This window comes from Chelonus insularis, unplaced genomic scaffold (genome assembly GCF_013357705.1).
Source record: "Chelonus insularis isolate UGA/USDA-ARS -01 unplaced genomic scaffold, ASM1335770v1 contig_25_pilon, whole genome shotgun sequence".
In the NCBI taxonomy this organism is placed as follows: Eukaryota; Metazoa; Arthropoda; class Insecta; order Hymenoptera; family Braconidae; genus Chelonus; species Chelonus insularis.
In genome coordinates this window covers 436304-457003 of record NW_023276451.1, presented here as the reverse complement: position 1 = coordinate 457003, position 20700 = coordinate 436304, and the positions used below count along the sequence as shown (strand labels likewise).

At 31.3% G+C, this 20700-nt stretch overlaps 6 protein-coding genes across 7 annotated transcripts; 4 read left to right on the top strand and 2 right to left on the bottom strand.

Moving 5' to 3' along the window:
• The first annotated feature begins 14 nt into the window (after positions 1-14).
• rictor (rapamycin-insensitive companion of Tor) lies at positions 15-5634 on the top strand. The gene is made up of 9 exons (XM_035079874.1): positions 15-326; positions 412-459; positions 552-708; positions 871-4053; positions 4138-4267; positions 4334-4725; positions 4808-4910; positions 4996-5103; positions 5180-5634. The coding sequence occupies exons 1-9, from the start codon at positions 266-268 to the stop codon at positions 5552-5554; spliced, it is 4557 nt and encodes a 1518-aa protein (XP_034935765.1). The 5' UTR covers positions 15-265; the 3' UTR covers positions 5555-5634.
• Positions 5635-5939: 305 nt separating this feature from the next.
• On the top strand, positions 5940-7405 carry LOC118064927 (prostaglandin reductase 1-like). Its single transcript, XM_035079877.1, has 4 exons — positions 5940-6162; positions 6230-6524; positions 6662-6935; positions 7015-7405. Exons 1-4 carry the CDS (start codon positions 6057-6059, stop codon positions 7354-7356), a joined length of 1017 nt encoding a protein of 338 aa, XP_034935768.1. The 5' UTR covers positions 5940-6056; the 3' UTR covers positions 7357-7405.
• Samtor (S-adenosylmethionine sensor upstream of TORC1) lies at positions 7385-8670 on the bottom strand. Its single transcript, XM_035079687.1, has 3 exons — positions 8612-8670; positions 8363-8508; positions 7385-8275 (listed from the first exon to the last, which is right to left on the bottom strand). The coding sequence occupies exons 1-3, from the start codon at positions 8622-8624 to the stop codon at positions 7385-7387; spliced, it is 1050 nt and encodes a 349-aa protein (XP_034935578.1). The 5' UTR covers positions 8625-8670.
• Positions 8671-10235: 1565 nt separating this feature from the next.
• Positions 10236-12111, top strand: LOC118064873 (mRNA-capping enzyme-like). Its single transcript, XM_035079783.1, has one exon. It carries the CDS (start codon positions 10375-10377, stop codon positions 12109-12111), a length of 1737 nt encoding a protein of 578 aa, XP_034935674.1. The 5' UTR covers positions 10236-10374.
• Positions 12112-12742: 631 nt separating this feature from the next.
• On the top strand, positions 12743-16089 carry GlyRS (glycine--tRNA ligase). Of its 2 annotated transcripts, XM_035079780.1 has the most exons (3): positions 12743-13472; positions 13530-13758; positions 13899-16089. In XM_035079780.1, the coding sequence occupies exons 2-3, from the start codon at positions 13699-13701 to the stop codon at positions 15879-15881; spliced, it is 2043 nt and encodes a 680-aa protein (XP_034935671.1). In that variant the 5' UTR covers positions 12743-13472; positions 13530-13698; the 3' UTR covers positions 15882-16089. The 2 variants fall into 2 exon arrangements, with proteins under 2 accessions (XP_034935671.1, XP_034935670.1); XM_035079779.1 differs by having other exon boundaries at positions 12743-13758.
• A 194-nt stretch (positions 16090-16283) lies between these two features.
• On the bottom strand, positions 16284-17466 carry LOC118064813 (uncharacterized). Its single transcript, XM_035079686.1, has 4 exons — positions 17461-17466; positions 17151-17425; positions 16665-16852; positions 16284-16510 (listed from the first exon to the last, which is right to left on the bottom strand). The coding sequence occupies exons 1-4, from the start codon at positions 17464-17466 to the stop codon at positions 16311-16313; spliced, it is 669 nt and encodes a 222-aa protein (XP_034935577.1). The 3' UTR covers positions 16284-16310.
• Positions 17467-20700: the final 3234 nt, after the last annotated feature.

The following is a 20700-nucleotide window of genomic DNA, read 5'->3' as shown; positions in this document are numbered from 1 at the left end:
TAATACACAACATTCAGGGATACATATATAGTCTGACGCATTTGTTGTTAGATATATGTATAGTATGTGCGTAGATATTCGGTTTTACACCCCTGCACACCCCTGGGTTTTTCGTATGACACTTCGGTCGAGTTACTCAGGGATTATCAGTAATAGTAAGCATTTATAGTGCTTCAGTGATGAAGTTAAAATATTTGATACAAATGGAGTGGTTTGAAGGAACTAAAAAAATGAATAGTGATCGTGGATAGCGACCGGCGTGAAAATGGCAATCTCAAGTTGGATGATTTGGGGTAGGAGTCTACGCACGAGTAGACCACATCGCAGTAAGTTTTATATTTAATTATAATGCTTATATTGTCATTGTTATTATTAATATTTAATATTTTTATTCATACCATTTTTTTTTAGGTCGTTCGGATCACGAGAGTAGTTGTATTCAACTTGATCTGTCAAAAGGTCAGTTGAATAACCTCATTTTTTAATTTTGATTTTTTTATATATATTTCAAAATATGTTTTTTATATTAATTAATTTTATGATTATCACAGGAGTGCAAGAAAATATTCGAGAAGTTTTGACGAATCTTTGTTTACGTCAAGGAGTTTCGAGTGTGAAAAAGTTAGGTTATTTGAATGCTATTGTAAGGCTCATCAGTGACAATGACTTTACTGACTTCGGTTACAGTCTTGAAGAAATCCTTTGCTGGTAAATATTAAAAATTTAGTTCATAAATATTAACAAGTTGATTATAAGAATCCGATTACTGAATGGAATCAATAACGATAAATAAATATAAATGCTTTCTAACTTTTGCTGTAACATATTTTAAAATTTTTATTGATAATATAACACTTATTTCTGAAACAGCCTTCGGGTGGGACTTGTTCAAGAAGCAACTCAAGTACGAGCAGCAGCTTTACGTGCAATTAGATATCTGGTTAAAAAGCAAGAGGATGTTCTTACGGTTAATAAACTCCATTATCCATACTTTATTGCTCGTAGCATGGATATCAATTTAAAAAATGATATCGAAAGAATGCAAGCTTTACGACTGGTAAGACGAATACTTGTATTGGCACCAAAACATTTTAGCCCAGTATTGGCCAGATCTCTGATAAGTTTAACAAATGGAGGCCTTGAAGAGAAAGATCGATCATTCAGAGTGTTTTTAGCAACACTTTGCGAACTGGGTGTATTGAATTCAAATTTATTAATCAGCTGTGGTGGTGTTGGTGCTCTAACGAGAGCAGCAATGACTGGTTTGAGTCCTGCAATAATAGAATCGATCATTGGTGTACTTTTAAGATTATTAGCAAATCCGGAAACACGGAGTAGTGTATCATTGATGTGTTTGGCTTCGCCTTATTGTGAATTACATACATCAATAAATGATCGATCACGTGAAAATCGTGAAACACGATTTGCTGCAAGTAAACAAGCTTTACTAAGTGTTTTACGATCTTATTCTGGAGTTATAAATTTTTGTAATCCAAATGACAATGCTGGACTTAAAGCAATTGCTGATATTTTATATGTGGAACAATTGGAAGTACGTGGTGCAGTTTTAGAATTATTATATGAATTATTAGGGCTTCCTTTGCCAATGTGGACTGATGAACCAGACGTTGCTTTAGCCGCTGTAGATCCCTGTCGACAACGTGAAAATTGGAAGCTTTCAGAAGGATTTGTAGCTGCTGAAGGAAAATCAGTCTTACCTTCTCTTGCTTCTCATTGTCCAAACATCACTGAATTACACCTATCATTACTCGTTTATATTTTACTGGAATGCGGACTTCATCGTGCACTAGCTGAAACTATTGTTTCTGCAGATACATTTATTTCAGTGCGAGCTGCAGTACTTCTCGGTGGTTTACTTCATCTTGCTCACTCACTTCTTCCTCCAGACGTCTGTGATTTAACACCGCCTCTTCCAAATCTTCTAGAACACGCCAGTCTCGGAAGACATCAAGCTTTAGCAGCTGTTACGATCCTAGGAAGAATGCATGCAATGATGCGCCGAAAACCAGCACCATCTAGTCTTTTTCTTGATCGGATTCTTCAATCAGGTACATGGCTATTGCCCTCTATGCCTAGACGTCAAAGAACTTCGAGTCGAAATTGGTTGCGACGTGAATCACCGACAACTCCACTACTTAAAGATGCTCAAGTACTAAGCTCTAAAGATGCTCTTGCTTGGAATTGGCCGGTAATCCGTTCAATCTTGCGTTCGCGAGAAGACTCAGTTTTGGATTCTGACCATAAATTGTTTATGAAACGCTTAGTACGTTATTTTAAACCTTCTTCTAATACATTTAGCCGTGTAGAACTAATTACAAATGCGAGTTTAGCGCGAGATGCAACTTTAGCAGGTTGTGATTTAGTTAATTGTCTTCTTGAAATGCACGAACCAGAAGGAACTAGACTGTTAAATGAATTAATCAGCGATATTGCTGATCAAATTAATGCTATCAAGACTTTACCATCTGCTCACGAGTGTTTATTCTCACCACGGCACATGACTACAACGTGCTGCCAAAAATACTTTTTATTTCTTGGCCAATTAAGCCATTCGGCCAAAGGTACTGTTATTCTTAAAAGCTTCAACTTATTGGAGAAACTTGAAGACTTGGCTATTGCCACTAATCATGACTGTTATGTCAAACTCATTATTTCTACTCTTGATTATTCAAGAGATGGTCCAAATAGAAAAGTTTTAAGGAAAATCATATCATCAGCTAGTGTGGAACAAACACGATTATACGCTACACAATTTCTACGTTTGATACTCAGAGCTAAGATAACCGATGCTTGTCAATGGGCTTTGTCATTAATTGTAGATAGACTAGCAGATGATAGCAAGTCAGTTGCTTTAGCTGCATTGGAAGCTCTTCATGAAATGTGTGAAGAGCCTGGATATTTGGAATCATTTTTTCAACAAACTGGTCTCAATCGCGCGTGGGAAAAATGGCTTCCAAATTTGGGTGATCGTGGATATTTACTTTTTATTCGTCTATATGCGCTTCAAGCGGGTTTTACAAAACTTCCGTCCCCTGTTGAAGAACTAGAAAAGTGGACCAAATCAGATGGCTTTTCTGACAGATACGTGGGTCTTATTGAAGGTGAAATCCATGATTCTCTAACTAGAAGACAACGTAGCGAAAACGGAAGCTATCCAAGAAGATCTAGTAATATGGTTATTTTACCCCGTGATGTTTTCATTCCTCCTCATTTAATTGGACAATTTGTTCAACACGAATTAGGACTGCAATTGTTGATGAGGAGAAATGTCTTTCAAAGATTTGCTAGAATTATTCAAAGGTTTCGGCCAGACATTGGAACTACTGATACAGAGTCTTATTCGAAGGCAACTAAAAGTAGTAGATCATTTATAGACGATTATCATTTGGTTTCTGAAGAATCTGGAGCTGAAGATGTGGTGGAGTCAATAACTAGACTTGAAACAATCATTGACTCAGAAGTAATGGAAACAAATGATTGTCGAACACCACGAAAGACCAATTCTTTTTTGGAAATAAAAAGAAAGTTAAGCGTTGATGATTCTCAACGTACAACTCCAGAAAGAAGTTTTTATCGTGAGGACTTAGATCAACATATCGACTTAGATGAAAAATTAGTTAAAGTTAAATCAGCTCTTTGGGCTTTAGGACATGCAGGTACTTCACCAGCAGGAGTAGAACAACTCCAAAATCTTGGTATAATTGAAATGATAACTACTATGGCCGAATCTTGTCATTATTACTCGATACGTGCAACAGCAATGTATGCTTTGAGTTTAATTAGTACGAACAGTGCAGGCGCTGATGCACTAACGGCACTCAATTGGCCATGTGTGAGATATAGACGAGGTGATTATTGGCCTGTTGTTCCTTCTACCAATCCTTATACAGTACCAAGTCCTGTTCCTATTCAAAAACATCATCGTAGTCTCAGTGATGGTAAACCAGAATTACCTGAACCTTTGGTGCGAAGGACAAGAAATCGTTCAGAAAGTGCAGCAACAGATATTGAAGTCAAACGTTATGCTTTTCCGTAAGTACTATCATTTTGTTTTTTATTAGAAATATATTTTATTGTTATTATTAAAATAAATTTGCAATATTTTAATTTTTACAGTGAAAGAGGAGAAACACCAAGTCCTGTTTCAAGCATACAAAGGTTAAGTCAACAAGATGCAGAAGGTTATGCTAAACTTCGAAGTTTACAAAGACATCGCAGGCCGAGTTACTCACATAGTAGTTTAGAGGTAATTAGGGATTAATTCAGGAAGAAAATTATTGATAATTTTTATTTATTTAAATAATTTTTACAGATGTATAGTTCAGATGGAAGACTGTCATTACAAAGTCTGTCAGAATTAGAATCATCCCGTAGTTGGACGACAGATAATATGCTCACTACAACTCCTCTACCTCCTCCGCCATTACCTCCACGAGAGGAAGATCCCCGTGACTCATGGTATATGGGCATATGTCTTCCAAAAAATCTATCAATATTATTCCCTCATACTTCTCGATCTTCTTTATCGTTTTCTGTACCTGAAGGAGAAAGTATTAAAACGAATACAGATTCGAGCAATATTGATGAAGAAAATAGTTCAGAGTATGATATTGGTAAAGATCATAATCAAATTTGCTTAGTATGTTATAAAAAAAATATTAATGAGGGAAAAGTAATGAGCGAAACCGATGCTAAAATTCAAAGGTAAATCAATATTTCAATCATATGTACCTAAAACTTAATATATAGTTAAAAATACATTAAAACATGAAATTAATATTTTCAGGGATATTTTGAGAAATACACAACGTCTATCGAATCCTGTTTTGTATCGCTATAGTCGTCAAGTTTTATTAAAGTTAAGACAAAGTTATCCTGAAAAATTTCAAGTGAGTGATATTATTAAACAAATTTCAATACTGACAAAATTATGAATAATACAATTTATTAATAAGTGGATGATTACGTTAATAGGATACGTGTATTTTCTCTGAAATTGCTGCACGGTTAGGAAGTGGAACGTATCGTTTGCCCGCACGTCGATTTCTTCAGGAATTATTGTTGGATTCTCCATTCGATGCAGTAAGAGACATGATAATATTTAATAATTATTTTTGTGTTAAATATTTAATTTGTAAAAATAACGTTTTATTTCTAGTTGTATGTAGAACCAATGAATATATTAAAAATACCTGTGGGAACGGAGGAAAATCCAGCACAAGGTTCAATAGGTTTAGGAACAGATTCATATACGTTAGGAGTTAGTCCATTGAAAAGAAAAGTCAATGGAAGACTGACTATTCCTGAAGCTGATTCAGAATCATCAGTTGCTACAATATCTGAATTGATAAGTGATTCACAATCACTCAGTGGCCGTTTAAAATCTCCAGAACCATCTCAAAAGACAGAAAAACTCAGTGATGAAAAAATTATTGCCGAAATATTGAAACCAGCCCAGAGACTTCGAGTATCAAAGAGTTCTGATAAATTATTAAAAGTAACTAGTAAAAACACTGCCATCAGCCTTGATTAGTACTCCAATATTATTATTCTGATTATTATTATTATTATTATTATTATTATTGAAAATAATTCAACTGTAAATATTTTATATTTAAGCGATTATGCAATATAAAATTTGAAAAATCGATATTTTCTAAATGTGAATGTTTTATTAATTCCTTTTGTTTACTTATTTAGTGTATACATATTTAAACAAAATGACTATGATTTAATAGTTACAGTTTCATACGATTAATTTTCAGGTAATTTGAGAAGATGTATCTTTATTCAAGAAAAAAAAAAGATAACATTTTCCAGATATCATTGAAAAGTATAATTATCATATCAATGACGTCTCAAATTAATCATTATGATAAAAAAATTCTCATTCTTTTGGTTTTAATGTATAAGTGAACAAATATATAAACTTTCTCATTGCAAGCGTTTGCAGATATTAAGTGAATTTAGAGCATTGTTCATATTTATTTTATATTTCATCCAATCACTAGAGAAATAAAAAAATATTTTTTACAATGGTTATTGCAAAGAAATATGTAATTGAAAAATATTTCAAAGGAGATCCCCAATTAACAGATGTGAAAATAGTAGAGGAACAGTTACCATCAATCAAAGATGGAGGTATTTATAAAGTTTAATTATTTTTATTTTTAAAATTATTTTAAAAAATTTACTATTTTGATTTTAGAATATTTGGTGCAGGCTGAATATCTATCAGTTGACCCTTACATGTGGAAATACATGTCTCAATATCCACTTGGTTCAACAATGATAGGATTTCAAATTGGAAAAATTATTGAATCTAAAAATACTGATTTTCCTGTTGGAAAATATATTTTTGGTCATTTGGGCTGGAGAACTCATACTATTGTTAATCCTAGTACTTCTGATCCTACGAATACTTTAAATTTCTCGACTTATCTTATACCTGACCTCGGTGATCTTCCGATATCACTTTGTCTTGGTGTTTTAGGCATGCCTGGGTACTTATCTCGTAAAAACATATATTTATTAAACGAACATGATTAAAAACAATTATTTAATGATAAAAAATTTTTTTAACGTCATGATACTTTCATTTGATTACTTTCTGAATTTTTGTTTCAAATTTATTTTTCAGCAACACTGCGTACTTTGGGTTCACGGAGATTTGCAAGCCGCAAGCTGGAAATACATTAGTTGTTTCCGGAGCTGCTGGTGCTGTTGGTTCTCATGTTTGTCAGATTGGTAAAATCTTGGGTCTGAAAGTTATTGGAATTGCTGGGACTGATGCCAAATGTCGATGGCTTACCAAAGATCTTGGAATAGACTATGCAATCAATTATAAGACACAAGACATTGGTTCAGAGTTAAAAAAAGCTGCCCCTAGTGGAATTGATTATTATTTCGACAATGTATGAAATGATTAGTAATTTATATATGATATTGTAATAATCAATAATTAATGAAATATATAATCATATTTATTTATAGGTAGGTGGAGAAATATCCAGTACTGTGATGTATCAAATGAATTTGATGGGAACTGTTTCAGTTTGCGGTTCCATTTCAGCATACAAATCTGAGATGGATGCTTTACCAAAGTGTACAGTTGTTCAACCAGCAATTTTAAAAGGACAATTAAAGGTAGAAGGTTTTATGGTAATACGTTGGGCAGATCGTTGGATGGAAGGAATTCAACAAAATTTAACATGGATTCGTGAAGGAAAACTTAAATATCATGAAACGGTGACAGAAGGTTTCGAAAATATGTTTAATGCGTTTACGAGTATGCTTAAAGGTGGAAATACCGGAAAAGCTGTAGTTAAAGTGTAAAATAACTTTTATTATAAAACGAATAAACTTATAGTATATCAGTTGCAAATGGTAATGTATCAAAATAATTAACGAGATCATGTTGTTCAAATTTATTTTCTTCTGATTCCGACTCATTTGATTCTAAAGAGTGAAAGTCTTGTGGAATATAAATATTAGAATAAGAGGAAAATAAAATGTCATTTTTCGGAATATTCTGTAATGTTATCCATCTGACAGCTGTATCCTTGTTAATACATTTTCTAAAAGTTATGCAATGCAAATGTTTCAATTTTTCATATGTTATTCTCATAAAACCTAAATTAGCTAAGACATATCTCCATGATTTCATTATTTTTGCATTAGCATTGACATGCTTTGAGTCAGGAGTAATTATTATAAGAAGACCAGAATTTTTCAGTAATTCATAGGCTTTTTCACAGCATAAAAATCTTTGCTTTGGGCATGGAAAATATTCTAAAAGTAGAGAAAAAACACAAACATCAAATGAATTTTTTCCTAATTCCACTATTCTCGTTTTATCTTCTGAAATAACTGTTTTAACTCCAAGTTTAACATTTAAAAAATCACATTGTAATACTTTGTCGTCATATGGTACTAAATCAATAGCAGTAACGTTGAAATTAATATCATTAGCAAAAGGATTATAACAACTCCCAATATCTAATAAGTTAATTTTGCTAAAATTATCTTCTTTCCAGGGTAAAGATGTCTCTAATTTTTCGACTGGCTTAAACGATGATAACTTTGAAATTATTTCAATTTCTCTCTGATGAAATTTTCTTTTACCTTCTTTTAAAAAATATTCGAAACACTGATGTTTAATCCATTCAATTCGACAACGCACATTACCATTTGAAATTTTATTATTAAGATCCCAATAAGTTGTGGCTAACTTTTGCATTGATGTAGCATACTCCTGGAGAAAAATAATTGAAAATCGTATTTTAAATATTCGAGATTTAAAAAAAAAAATAAAATTTATTAAGAAAAGCTAAAAATATACCTGTAATTTTTGAGTTTGTGCAATGTGGCGAGACCAAGCTTCTTCTGGACCTAATTTTTGAGAATCATCTCGCAAGCTAGTATGAGTATTTTTTATTATCATGGCCAAATGTTTATGATTTTCACAGGCCATTATTTTGCGTTGATCTTTATAATAATGGATAAAGATTACATATGTAAACTTATGAAACGTGTAAATAATCAGAATAATAATAAAGTTCAATTTGTATTGAACATTATAGATATCTACCAATAATACTCATCGCTCAATAGTTTAGAGTGCAACTTTATCATCGCTGAAAAAAAAACTCAGTCAAAGGATACTGTCTTACCTAAAAGCCCAGAAATGGCTTTTTCATGTCACCGGGAATTGTTAGTTGGTACTCTGGCCAAAAGATGTCTGTAGTGGACAATTTGTTGGTTTTTTACATTTTTAAAATTGAATTTGTCCATCATCGTTTTAAAGAAAAATAGTTTTATCTATTTTGGAGTACCTTTACGTGATTTTTAAAATTTTTAGAGGATTTTCCCATTTCAATCCTCATTTAAAAGAGTTCAGGTACATTATTACCCTAAATTTTGGCCCTTATTCTATCTGAGGTTTTATTGCACTCTTCAAGGTTGGCAAGGCAAATATAATTGTCAAAGGATACAGTTTAACTACCTAGGCTGAAAAATATAAAAAAGAAAAAGTTAGCCATTTCCAGAAACGTGCTTGGTCACTGTTATTCTAAACCGTTGATTTATAATATCATGTACTAAAATTCAAAAATTTAATTTAAGTTAAAAATAATTATTATAAAAACAATTTTTCTTTTAATGTATTTTTTTATATCTAAATGTTTTATATAGTATATTTTGATGACTAGATAGAGAACAATTTAATTACACATAATTTGAGATTACACATGAAATGAATTTCAATTAATTTCATGGAATAAAGTTGTGAAAACGCAACTTTAAATAATGTACTAATTATTCTCATTCTATATTTCAATTAAAAATGTACCATTGAAAAATATTAATTTAATATATATCTATACAAATATTAATTGAAATTAATTATGGCAAAAAATGTACAATATTGTTGAATATGTGCTTGGTCCCTGTTACCCTAAACCGTTGATTTATAATAAATATCATACTAAAATTCGAAAATTTAAATCAAGTTAAAAAATAATTGGTAGGAAAAAAAAAATTTTTTTTTAAAATGATCTCATCTTAGTACGTTGGTAATGTTTTTTACCATACGCACTTTTTTAATCATCGATCGATTTTAAAACAAAAAAAAGACAAAATAATTAAAAACATTAAATTATAATGTAGTTCACGACATTTCACTTCACTTTAATCATGCAAAAAAATAAAAACAAAAGAATCTAATTTTTATCTCCGTCGTTCGGTCAGATTTCAATTAATTTCATGACATAAGTTTTTGAAAACGCAACTTTAAATAATGTACTAATTATTCTAATTCTATATTTCAATTAAAAATGTACCATTGAAAAATATTAATTTAATATATATCTATACAAATATTAATTGAAATTAATTATGGCAAAAAATGTACAATATTGTTGAATATTAATCTTAAAGAGTACAATTTAGTTTGAAATACACATAATGTTTTCACTTCTACTGTTTAATTATATTTTCTAAAGCAAATTAATTAAGAGCACTCTATTTTATCACTTAGATTTTAGCAAAACGACTATTTATTACAAAGTTTCTTATTAATAATAATTAAGGAAAATAAATAAAATTGATGATTCATTTGTAGAAATGCCGCTAGAGGTATCCAATACGCTACCAGGTGGCGCACAATATCTAGTCAACCGGAGGGGTTTTTCAATCACTCGAGTTTTTATTCTCAACCTGTGCACATCGTGTAATTTTTGCTTTGTGTATATTCTTGTTAAAATACAAGTGCAATTGTGTTAAGTAAAGAGGAAAAGTGAGTGTTTGTGATAGGGAAATATTTAATTCATACTGTTGAGGTGAAGTGATTAAACAATGTCAAACCGAAGTTCCGAAGGTGGTAAAGGGATGATCCCTTCACGATGGTTATCATGTCCTCGCAAATGTATTGGATTAATAAACAATAAATTTCTCGCGTTCAAAACACCACTCTCTGATGAGTTTAATGATCAAGTTTCCGAAGAATGTCGTTTTTCTGTGAATATGCTGTTTGCATCATTAAAGTGTCAAAGATTGAAAATGGGATTACTAATAGATTTGACAAATACCACCAGGTTTTATAATGAAGCTGATGTTGAATCTCATGGATGTCAGTATTACAAGCTTCAATGTCGTGGTCATGGAGAAACTCCCTCCATAGAACAAACAAAAGTTTTCATCAAAATTTGCAGAAATTTTATTGCTCGTAATCCATCTGAGATCATTGGAGTTCATTGCACCCACGGTTTTAATAGAACTGGGTTTCTTTTAATAAGTTACTTGGTTGAAAGTAACATATTCAACTTGGATGCTGCTGTAAGTGAATTTTCAACAGCTAGACCTCCTGGAATTTATAAGGAAGACTACATTAAAGAGTTATACAGGCGATATGATGATGAGAATGATGCACTTCCTGTACCACCATTACCAACTTGGTGTTTAGAATACGATCATTTGAAAGGAAATGGAGAACAACATACTCAAGGTGGAAATCGTGAATATACTCAAGATCGAGTTTTCATGGCTGGAGTTCCTGGAGTAAAACCAGTACGAGATTTAGCTAAAGTTATGGGAATTCAACGAAGAGTTCAAAAAATCTGCAAATGGAATAGAAGTGGTTTTCCTGGTTCTCAACCTGTCTCTATGGATCAGAATAACATAATACAATTTAATATCAGACCATACCAAGTATCATGGAAAGCTGATGGTACTAGATATATGATGCTTATTCAAGCAAACAAAGAAGTGTTTTTCATTGATAGAAATAATAGTGTCTTTGAGGTATCTGGATTGTCTTTTCCACATTGTAAAGATGTTTCAAGAACTCTGAAAGATACTTTATTAGATGGAGAAATGGTTATTGATGAAGTAAATGGTACCAAATATCCTAGGTACTTAGTTTTTGACATTATCATATGTGATGGTGAAGATGTGACAGACTTATTTTTTATCGAGCGATATGCTATAATCGAGAAAGAAGTGATAGGAAGCCGAATTAGAGCATTTAAGGAAAGCCGAATACAACGAGATCAAGAACCCTTTTCTGTTCGTCAGAAGCAATTTTGGGATGTTACACAAGTGAACAGTTTACTTAGTGAAAAATTTGTGAAACAATTGGGTCATAAACCAGACGGCCTGATCTTCCAGCCTTCGAAGGAGCCCTACATACCTGGACCTGCAGCAACCGTCTTGAAGTGGAAGCCACTATTGTTGAATTCAGTGGATTTCAAATTAAAAATAGTCGTCGAATCAGGTATGGGTATTTTATCACAAAAAATTGGTCACTTGTATGTTGGGGGTTTAAGCGAACCATATAGTTCTATTCCGATTACTAAAGAAATAGAAAAGCTCGATGACAAAATAATCGAATGTAGTTTCAAGAACGGTCGTTGGGTATATATGCGGGAAAGAACCGATAGATATTTTCCTAATTCGTTCAGGACTGCTCAATCGATTTTGAACAGTATTAATATGCCAGTAACGTCCAAATATATAATAAATTATATCAGTAAATTTAAATTCAACGAGAATTGGGAGGATTGCTTGCCTCCACCAGCCAAACGACGGAAATAAAAATTAGATTTTTTTGTTCTTATTTTTTTGCATGTTTTTAATTATTTTGGTTTTTTTTTTTTTTTTTTTATTTTTTTTTAAAACGATCGATGATTAAAAAAGTGCGTATGGTAAAAAACATTACCAACGTACTAAGATGAGATCATTTAAAAAAAAAAAATTTTTTTTTTCTTACAATTATTTTTTAACTTAATTTAAATTTTCGAATTTTGGTATGATATTTATTATAAATCAACGGTTTAGGGTAACAGGGACCAAGCACATATTCAACAATATTGTACATTTTTTGCCATAATTAATTTCAATTAATATTTGTATAGATATATATTAAATTAATATTTTTCAATGGTACATTTTTAATTGAAATATAGAATGAGAATAATTAGTACATTATTTAAAGTTGCGTTTTCACAACTTTATTCCATGAAATTAATTGAAATTCATTTCATGTGTAATCTCAAATTATGTGTAATTAAATTGTTCTCTATCTAGTCATCAAAATATACTATATAAAACATTTAGATATAAAAAAATACATTAAAAGAAAAATTGTTTTTATAATAATTATTTTTAACTTAAATTAAATTTTTGAATTTTAGTACATGATATTATAAATCAACGGTTTAGAATAACAGTGACCAAGCACGTTTCTGGAAATGGCTAACTTTTTCTTTTTTATATTTTTCAGCCTAGGTAGTTAAACTGTATCCTTTGACAATTATATTTGCCTTGCCAACCTTGAAGAGTGCAATAAAACCTCAGATAGAATAAGGGCCAAAATTTAGGGTAATAATGTACCTGAACTCTTTTAAATGAGGATTGAAATGGGAAAATCCTCTAAAAATTTTAAAAATCACGTAAAGGTACTCCAAAATAGATAAAACTATTTTTCTTTAAAACGATGATGGACAAATTCAATTTTAAAAATGTAAAAAACCAACAAATTGTCCACTACAGACATCTTTTGGCCAGAGTACCAACTAACAATTCCCGGTGACATGAAAAAGCCATTTCTGGGCTTTTAGGTAAGACAGTATCATTTGGTGAAACCTTCAGTGCTCCCATTCTAGATGGTGCAAAAGGTTTATTTTGTATAAAAAGACATTTCTAAATTGTAATTTAATAATTTGCATATAAGTGGAAGAATTCAAAATAACTAATAAAGATTTATCTTGAAATTCGTTATGGCGTTTCAATTTCTATAAATAATTTACTCATTATACTGGAAAATTTATGTCAAGTCATAATTCCTATTTTTTTTTCTAAAACTTTGTGTTCCAAGTCAACTCATGAGTACATAACCTTTCAATCTTCCGCTGAATTGTGCAATTTTCTACAGTATTGCGATTGGATTTGCTTAGGTTGGATTGTATAGTTTATTGTAATACTTTCACACGAATGAGATTATTTTTTTTTAGTCTGCGAGTGGGGAGTAAATTCGTGTTGAAACAAAGTTACTCGTACATTAGACCAACTGTCTCTCAAGTAAACAGAGAATTTAAAACCGGCATTAGTTCTTCAAAAACTAATCCAAATTGGGGTTCAACTAAGACGAATAGGAAAGTTAAATTACTTTACCCTCTTGACATGGCAGATCCAAAAATTGAAGAAGCATTGGCACCACTTCGTGCCAGTGTTAAAGAGCAGGTAACCATATGGATGACATTCACACGTGTTCATCAATAATCAATCTACTTTTATTTAATAATTTTATCAGTTTTATTCTACTGTTGAAGAGTTATTATTTTTAATGGTATTTATTATTATTTACAATTTTTTTTTTACAGGGTGATTTGGTGAGGAAACTTAAAGCAGATGGAGCACCAGAATTAGATGTTAAAAAAGCAGTCGCTGAACTCAAGTTTCGTAAAAAATTGTTGGAAGACAAGGAGTTATCTTTTGTATCAGATACTCAAACTTTTGATCGAGCAAAAATGGAAGACCTCTTGAAAAGAAGATTCTTCTTCGATCAGTCTTTTGCTATTTATGGAGGTATTACTGGTCAATATGATTTTGGACCAATGGGTTGCGCTTTTAAAGCCAATCTTTTAAGTGCTTGGAGAAATTTTTTTGTGTTAGAAGAGCAAATGTTGGAGGTTGATTGTTCAATTTTAACTCCAGAGCCTGTTCTAAAAGCATCAGGCCATGTAGATAGGTTTGCTGATCTCATGGTTAAGGATGTGAAGAGTGGAGAATGTTTTAGACTTGATCATTTAATTAAAGCACATTTAGAAAAAATTGCTGCTGATAAGAAAACTGATGATACAGTCAGAGAAGAATGCAAAGATATTGTTGTCAAACTTGATGGAATGAATAAAGATGAGATGGCTGCAGTGGTCAAAAAATTCGAAATGAAATCGCCATCAACTGGAAACGATTTAACTGATCCAATTGAATTCAATTTGATGTTTGGAACACAAATAGGTCCTTCTGGTTTAATTAAAGGATTCCTAAGACCTGAAACAGCTCAAGGAATATTTGTTAATTTTAAGAGGCTTTTGGAGTTCAATCAAGAACGACTACCTTTTGCTGCTGCTCAAATTGGAAACGCTTTCAGGAATGAAATCTCTCCTCGTTCTGGTTTAATTCGTGTTAGAGAGTTTACCATGGCTGAAATAGAGCATTTTTGTGATCCAAATAACAAATCTCATCCTAAATTTGAATCAGTTAAGGATACTGTTATGCTTCTCTACTCTGCATGTAATCAAATGGATGGTAAAAGTGCTCAATCAATTCCTATTGGAGATGCAGTCGTTTCAGGTCTTGTAGCAAATGAAACGTTGGGTTACTTTATGGCAAGAATTCAACTGTTTTTAATAAAAGTCGGAGTAGATCCAAAGAAGCTCCGATTTCGTCAACATATGAATAATGAAATGGCTCATTATGCTTGTGATTGTTGGGATGCAGAATGTTTAACTTCTTATGGATGGATTGAGTGTGTTGGATGTGCTGATAGATCAGCGTATGATTTAACTCAGCATACTAAGGCTACAGGAGTAAGATTAGCAGCTGAAAAGAAATTACCTGAACCTAAAGTTGTTGATGTTTGTGAAGCAGTGCCTAATCGAGGAGTTGTGGGAAAAAACTTTAGAAATAAAGCAAAGAGTGTATTAGAAACATTATCAAAAATAGGAAAAGAAGAATTAAATGATTTAGAAACATCTTTAGAAACTTCTGGGACATTTGATCTAAAATTAGATGATGGCTCCAATATTTCTATTACGAAGGATATGGTGATAGTCAAGAGATATCAAAAAACTGTACACGTTGAAGAAATAATTCCTTCTGTTATTGAACCTTCTTTCGGAATAGGCCGAGTAATGTATGCAATCTTTGAGCATAATTTTAGGAAACGTGAAGATGATGAAATGAGAACTTTCTTAAGCTTGCCTCCAGTGGTGGCTCCATTAAAATGTTCAATTTTGCCTCTTAGTGGGAACGCAGAGTTTGTTCCATTTATTAAACAGCTGTCGCAAGGACTAACGAGAGCTGATGTTTCACACAAAGTTGATGACTCTTCAATAAGTATTGGAAAAAGATATGCTCGTACTGATGAAATTGCAATTCCATTTGGCATCACAGTCGATTTTGATACTTTGAAAGTTCCTCACAGTGCTACTCTGCGAGAAAGAGATAGTATGGGTCAAGTCAGAATCAATTTAGATGAAATTCCTGGTGTTGTGAGAGACTTGGGTAATGGGAAAATTACTTGGGCAGAGGTAGAAGCCAAATATCCTAAATTCGAACAACAAGAGTGTACTAAAGCTTAGTACTTGATATATATTATTGATGAATATTTTGCTTAATTTATTATGTAATAAATATGAGTTGATTTACTACTCTAGATATGAATAGCGATAATTAAATATTTAATTTTACAATGAAATTGTTAATTTTTACAATTTTTTAGGCTTACAAGGAAATTATGTCAAGTATTTCAATTTTCAAGCATTTTTCAACAGCATTTATAAATAAAAAAATTTATTCAATGAAAATTTGGTACATTTTCTTTTTATTTCATTAATAAGGGTAGAATTCAATTTTGAATCGCACATTCATTTGAATAAAATCATTTTTAAAAGAATCAATGAGACTTTCAACTTCTTTTTGCCAATTTTCGAAATTATAAGGTTTTTCATTCGGTGTTTGTATTTGAATTGAAATGTCCTTCACTTCTAAAGTAAATATTTAAATAATTTTTAAACCATGATGAGAATTCTAATGAGAACATTACTTGATTGCTTCATTTGAATTTGACAACACATTGTGGAAATAGTTTGTAGAGTTTTAATTTCTCCCATGAACTTAAAAGTTTCTAATTTGGGTAAATTGATAAAGATATTTTTCAAGAGATGATCTAAATCTTCACGTTGATGCCATAATCGTAAGTTTAAATCAACTATTTTAAAGAATGAATAAATATTTTATATAATATATCTATTCTCACAGCAGGAAAAATCAAGAAAGTAAAATGAAAATTTCCTCTTTATCGATCTTCAACAAGAACACATTGGAGAGTGTGCTGCTGAAGAGAAAAGAATCGAATACTTTACCTAGAGTTTCCGGATACCAAGACCAGAGGAGTTTGATAAAACAGTCAACCATCAGTGGAGTCTGAGTTTCTAGATCAACTTCTGATGATAATACTAGAGTATGAAGCGGTATATTTTCCGTGAGAAAGTGTTGTTGCTGTTCATATCCTGTTATTCGAACTGATGTAAAAAAATGACAAGTTATATTGCTTTTTGGACATCATCGTAATTTATTTGACTGTAAATTTTCTTACTGAAAACTATTTGAACTTTTAATGATGGTGCTAACACTTTTACTTTTTTCCATGTATAATCTGGTATTGCATAACTACGCACTTCATCATGTAAATTTGGTATCACTGGCATTTCTTCTTTTGTACAAAGTATTTGAAGCCATTCTCATTGATGACTAAGTGTTCTATAAATAAAATATGAAAACGTATTATATAAATATGCCAAAATTACTGCTCATGAAATAATTATGATTATTTTTCTTTAATTATGTACTTAGCTAATTCAATGAGTGACTCTTCATTTGGTATAGCTAAGTAAATATAGTTTAATGAAATAGTAGTTAATTTATCTAAACTTCCTAAAGCTTTTAAACATTCATTAAATTGTTCAATTCTATATTTATTAAAGAAAACTTTTGAATTAACAACGTTCCTGTAATGTTCTGAAATAAGATTTTCCATCTTCCCAAAAATGTTCCAGCAGTATAAATTTTTTAATGTATGACGCAAATTGCACAAGGCCGATAATAAACGAAGACCTTCACTCTTCTTTAATCGTAGGTTTTCTATAGAGATAACTTCGCAAGCATTCTGACGTCTGAAATTTAATTTAGTTTTTATGATCTTTAATTTTTTTTAGAATACAAAAAATTTGGTTTATTTCACTTATTTTTTTATAATTATTAACAGAAATATTTTAATTAGTTAAAAAAGTTTGATTTTATAATGTTAATACTTTAAGGATTTAATCTTATTTAAATACTTTAAAAATGTCTCCAAGTAATCCATCACCCGTTTTCTGCTCAAATAATCGAAGCTTTCAATCTTTACAATCTCTCCGGTAATGAAAATTGTAGATCTCATTTTTTTACTTCTTGATAATCTGTTATATCACGCCAATAATAATTTGCATTTTTTCAGTAATATTTTAATTTGTTAAAAATGTAATAAAGAAACTTAATAGAAAATATACTTGCGTAGAGTTTCCAGAAGAGCAATGTTTAAATTCTTCTCGAACCAAGTGTTATATTTTGCGGTTGTCGAGTACAAATACCAGTAGAAGTGAGCCTGGGCATAATAACTTTTTAATTATTGTACTAAAGCACCTCAGGATTATAGACAGTAATTAAGTTGGCAATTTCCTAGTACTTTCGTTCCAAGATGTACACTTACTTCCCTCGAGGATAACTGGAGATTTGGCATAGGTCGAGGGAATATTGCTCTCTTGCAATGTAGTACCATTTTCCAGTGATGATGAGACCTTTCTTCATGCCACTTCCTTTAATTAATCAATTATTGAAGACTTTTGAATGGAAAAATATTGAGGTTTAGTTTAAATTGATTTTACGAAATATTTTAATTACTCTTTTAGTTGTTCAACCATTGTTAAAAAATATTTGCTAATTTAAAGTTTATAAAATATGTGAAATTTTATGAATACGTCATCATGTTCTTATAATAAAGTAAGAAAAATATCGATTGATGAAATCAAAGTAATGAGTCATATAACATGATGTGACATTGCAATCATTAGATAACAAGCGACGACAGATGGAATGAGCGTGAAGTTGAAGAGATATGCAATTTCTGTGCTCCAAGATAATTCATTCTCCAAAGCTGTACGATAGTTTATGAGTCTACTGGTGCTGATGAGCTTTCTTGTAGTAAATGTGAGAATGTAAAAAGAATAAGAGAGTAAGGGAATTTTCTTAGTTATACTTTTTATGACATCCAATAATTTTTCGGAGGCATTTCTCTTCGTGTGGGAAGTAAATTCATAGCAAGCTCATTGCTCATTGAGTTATACCATTCTTGCTTTCTCTTGTCAATGCGAAATATAAATTCAGATGAAAGAATAAAGAAACTAGACAGATCATTGATGGCTGTTGAATTATGGTACTTATGGTTATGCTAGAAACTGCTTTTAATGATTTGGAATGCTCATAAAATAATTCTATTTAAAATTTCTAAGATAGCTTGTTTAAAACTTGAATATAATATTTTTGTTCATATGTAATAATATTTTTAAATAAAGTATAATTTTGTATTTCAGAGAGAACTAAATATGGAAAATACAAAAAATATAAAAAAAAACATTTTTCATTTTTGTGTTTGACCAAGAAAGAAGAAAAACTGTTTATCAATAAATAAAAAAATGACGGAGATTGAAGAAATAAAAGAGAAATAAATATACTTTGAGATGACGTTAACGGTTATGCATTCTCAAGAGGAAAGCTTTTGGATGGCATAGCAAGAGATACTTGATTTGGAATAGAATGAAGATTTTTCTCACTTATATGAAATTTTTATTCTGGATGTTCATTATATGGAATCTCAGCTGGTGTGAATATTATTTACGAGGGCGTCTTTGGAGCCACTTGTCGCCCACGCGACCACCTCATGAGTAGAAAAGAATCCCACAATTGTCGAAGATAAATAAATATATGAAGGAAAATAATAATAACGAGGCGTTGTGTGGCACACGCGAGAGGACCGTCCAGTCACACTCCTGTGGTTCAGTCAAGAAAGAGAAAGACTTAAATGATATACAAGAAGAAAAAGTAAACAAGAGAGAGAAGAAAAAAAGGAGGAATCTCGTTGAGAGAACTGGTTGCTTAGTAATTCATGCACCCTTTACTTTACAGCCTGATATATTTATTTTTTTTCATTTTTTAATTGGTGTATAATCATCTCTGCTACAAATTTCTTTAAATTCTATGCGTAATGATAATAGTAAACTCAGGTAATTTCATTTTAAATAATATTTACCCTGTTTTTTTTCCTGTCTCATTTAGATAAGTTATGCTGATTTTTTTTAAATACCATGCAGTAAAAGTACACTAAAATCTTGTGGATACGGTCCCAATTATCTACAGTGGCTCTCACATAGTTTCTATGAGCGGGACGAATACCATGAAGCAGAAAAGAATACACAATGACAAGAGAAGGTTGAAAAAATATGTACTCATACAGAGCTTTGTTGTTTTTTAATCCTTTCTTCTCAGTCGTGTGAATCGAATTATTTTGCCACGACTCGTTTATGTGCATCAAGAGTAAAAGCTTGTTTGAGAGGACAACCAGAAACGGGATGGATGGATGGATGGATTTCATGTAGGTGTGAAAACGATTCACTTTGTGAGATGAGTCTGGGTATACTCATGGCTTAAGCGTACTTTTTCAACTTTGATTCGTTATCTTACACATTCTATTACTTTATGATAATTCACAACATCACATTGTCATCAACTTCTTTATAATCGTATTTCACCGGTTGAATATCAAGTTACAATTTGTTACGAGTTGATGATCGCTCAACAAAAAAAAGTTGAGTTACCTTCTTTTATGTTTAAAATAGTGAAGATTTTAAACATTGCTGACAAGTTTTGATAGGAGTTGATACCTAGTAAATTAAAAGCAGAATAAACTATAATAGGCTATAATTCATTGGTGTCAATTAATGATGATCATTAAAAATGTCACTCCAGTGATGTTATAAAGTAATCTGAAACGATGAGTCTAACTGCTGATCAAGAAACACCGCGGTAGACCTGGACCACACAAGCAGGTGTCGATTAGTGTGTTAAATTTCGGGTAAAATACTTTATTCTGAATTTAAATAATTCACTACTTGTCTCTTTTTTTGCTTATTTATTTATTTATTTTGTCAGGCATTCTCTTTGTGGTTGATTTTCACAGCGGAAATACCTGAAATATCAGGCAAACAAAGATTTGACATTTTTATTTTTACTGATTCTACAGTTTGGAGCAAAAAGAAATATTATTGAATTGCTTTTATAATTTATGAACAAGAAAACTGGATGATT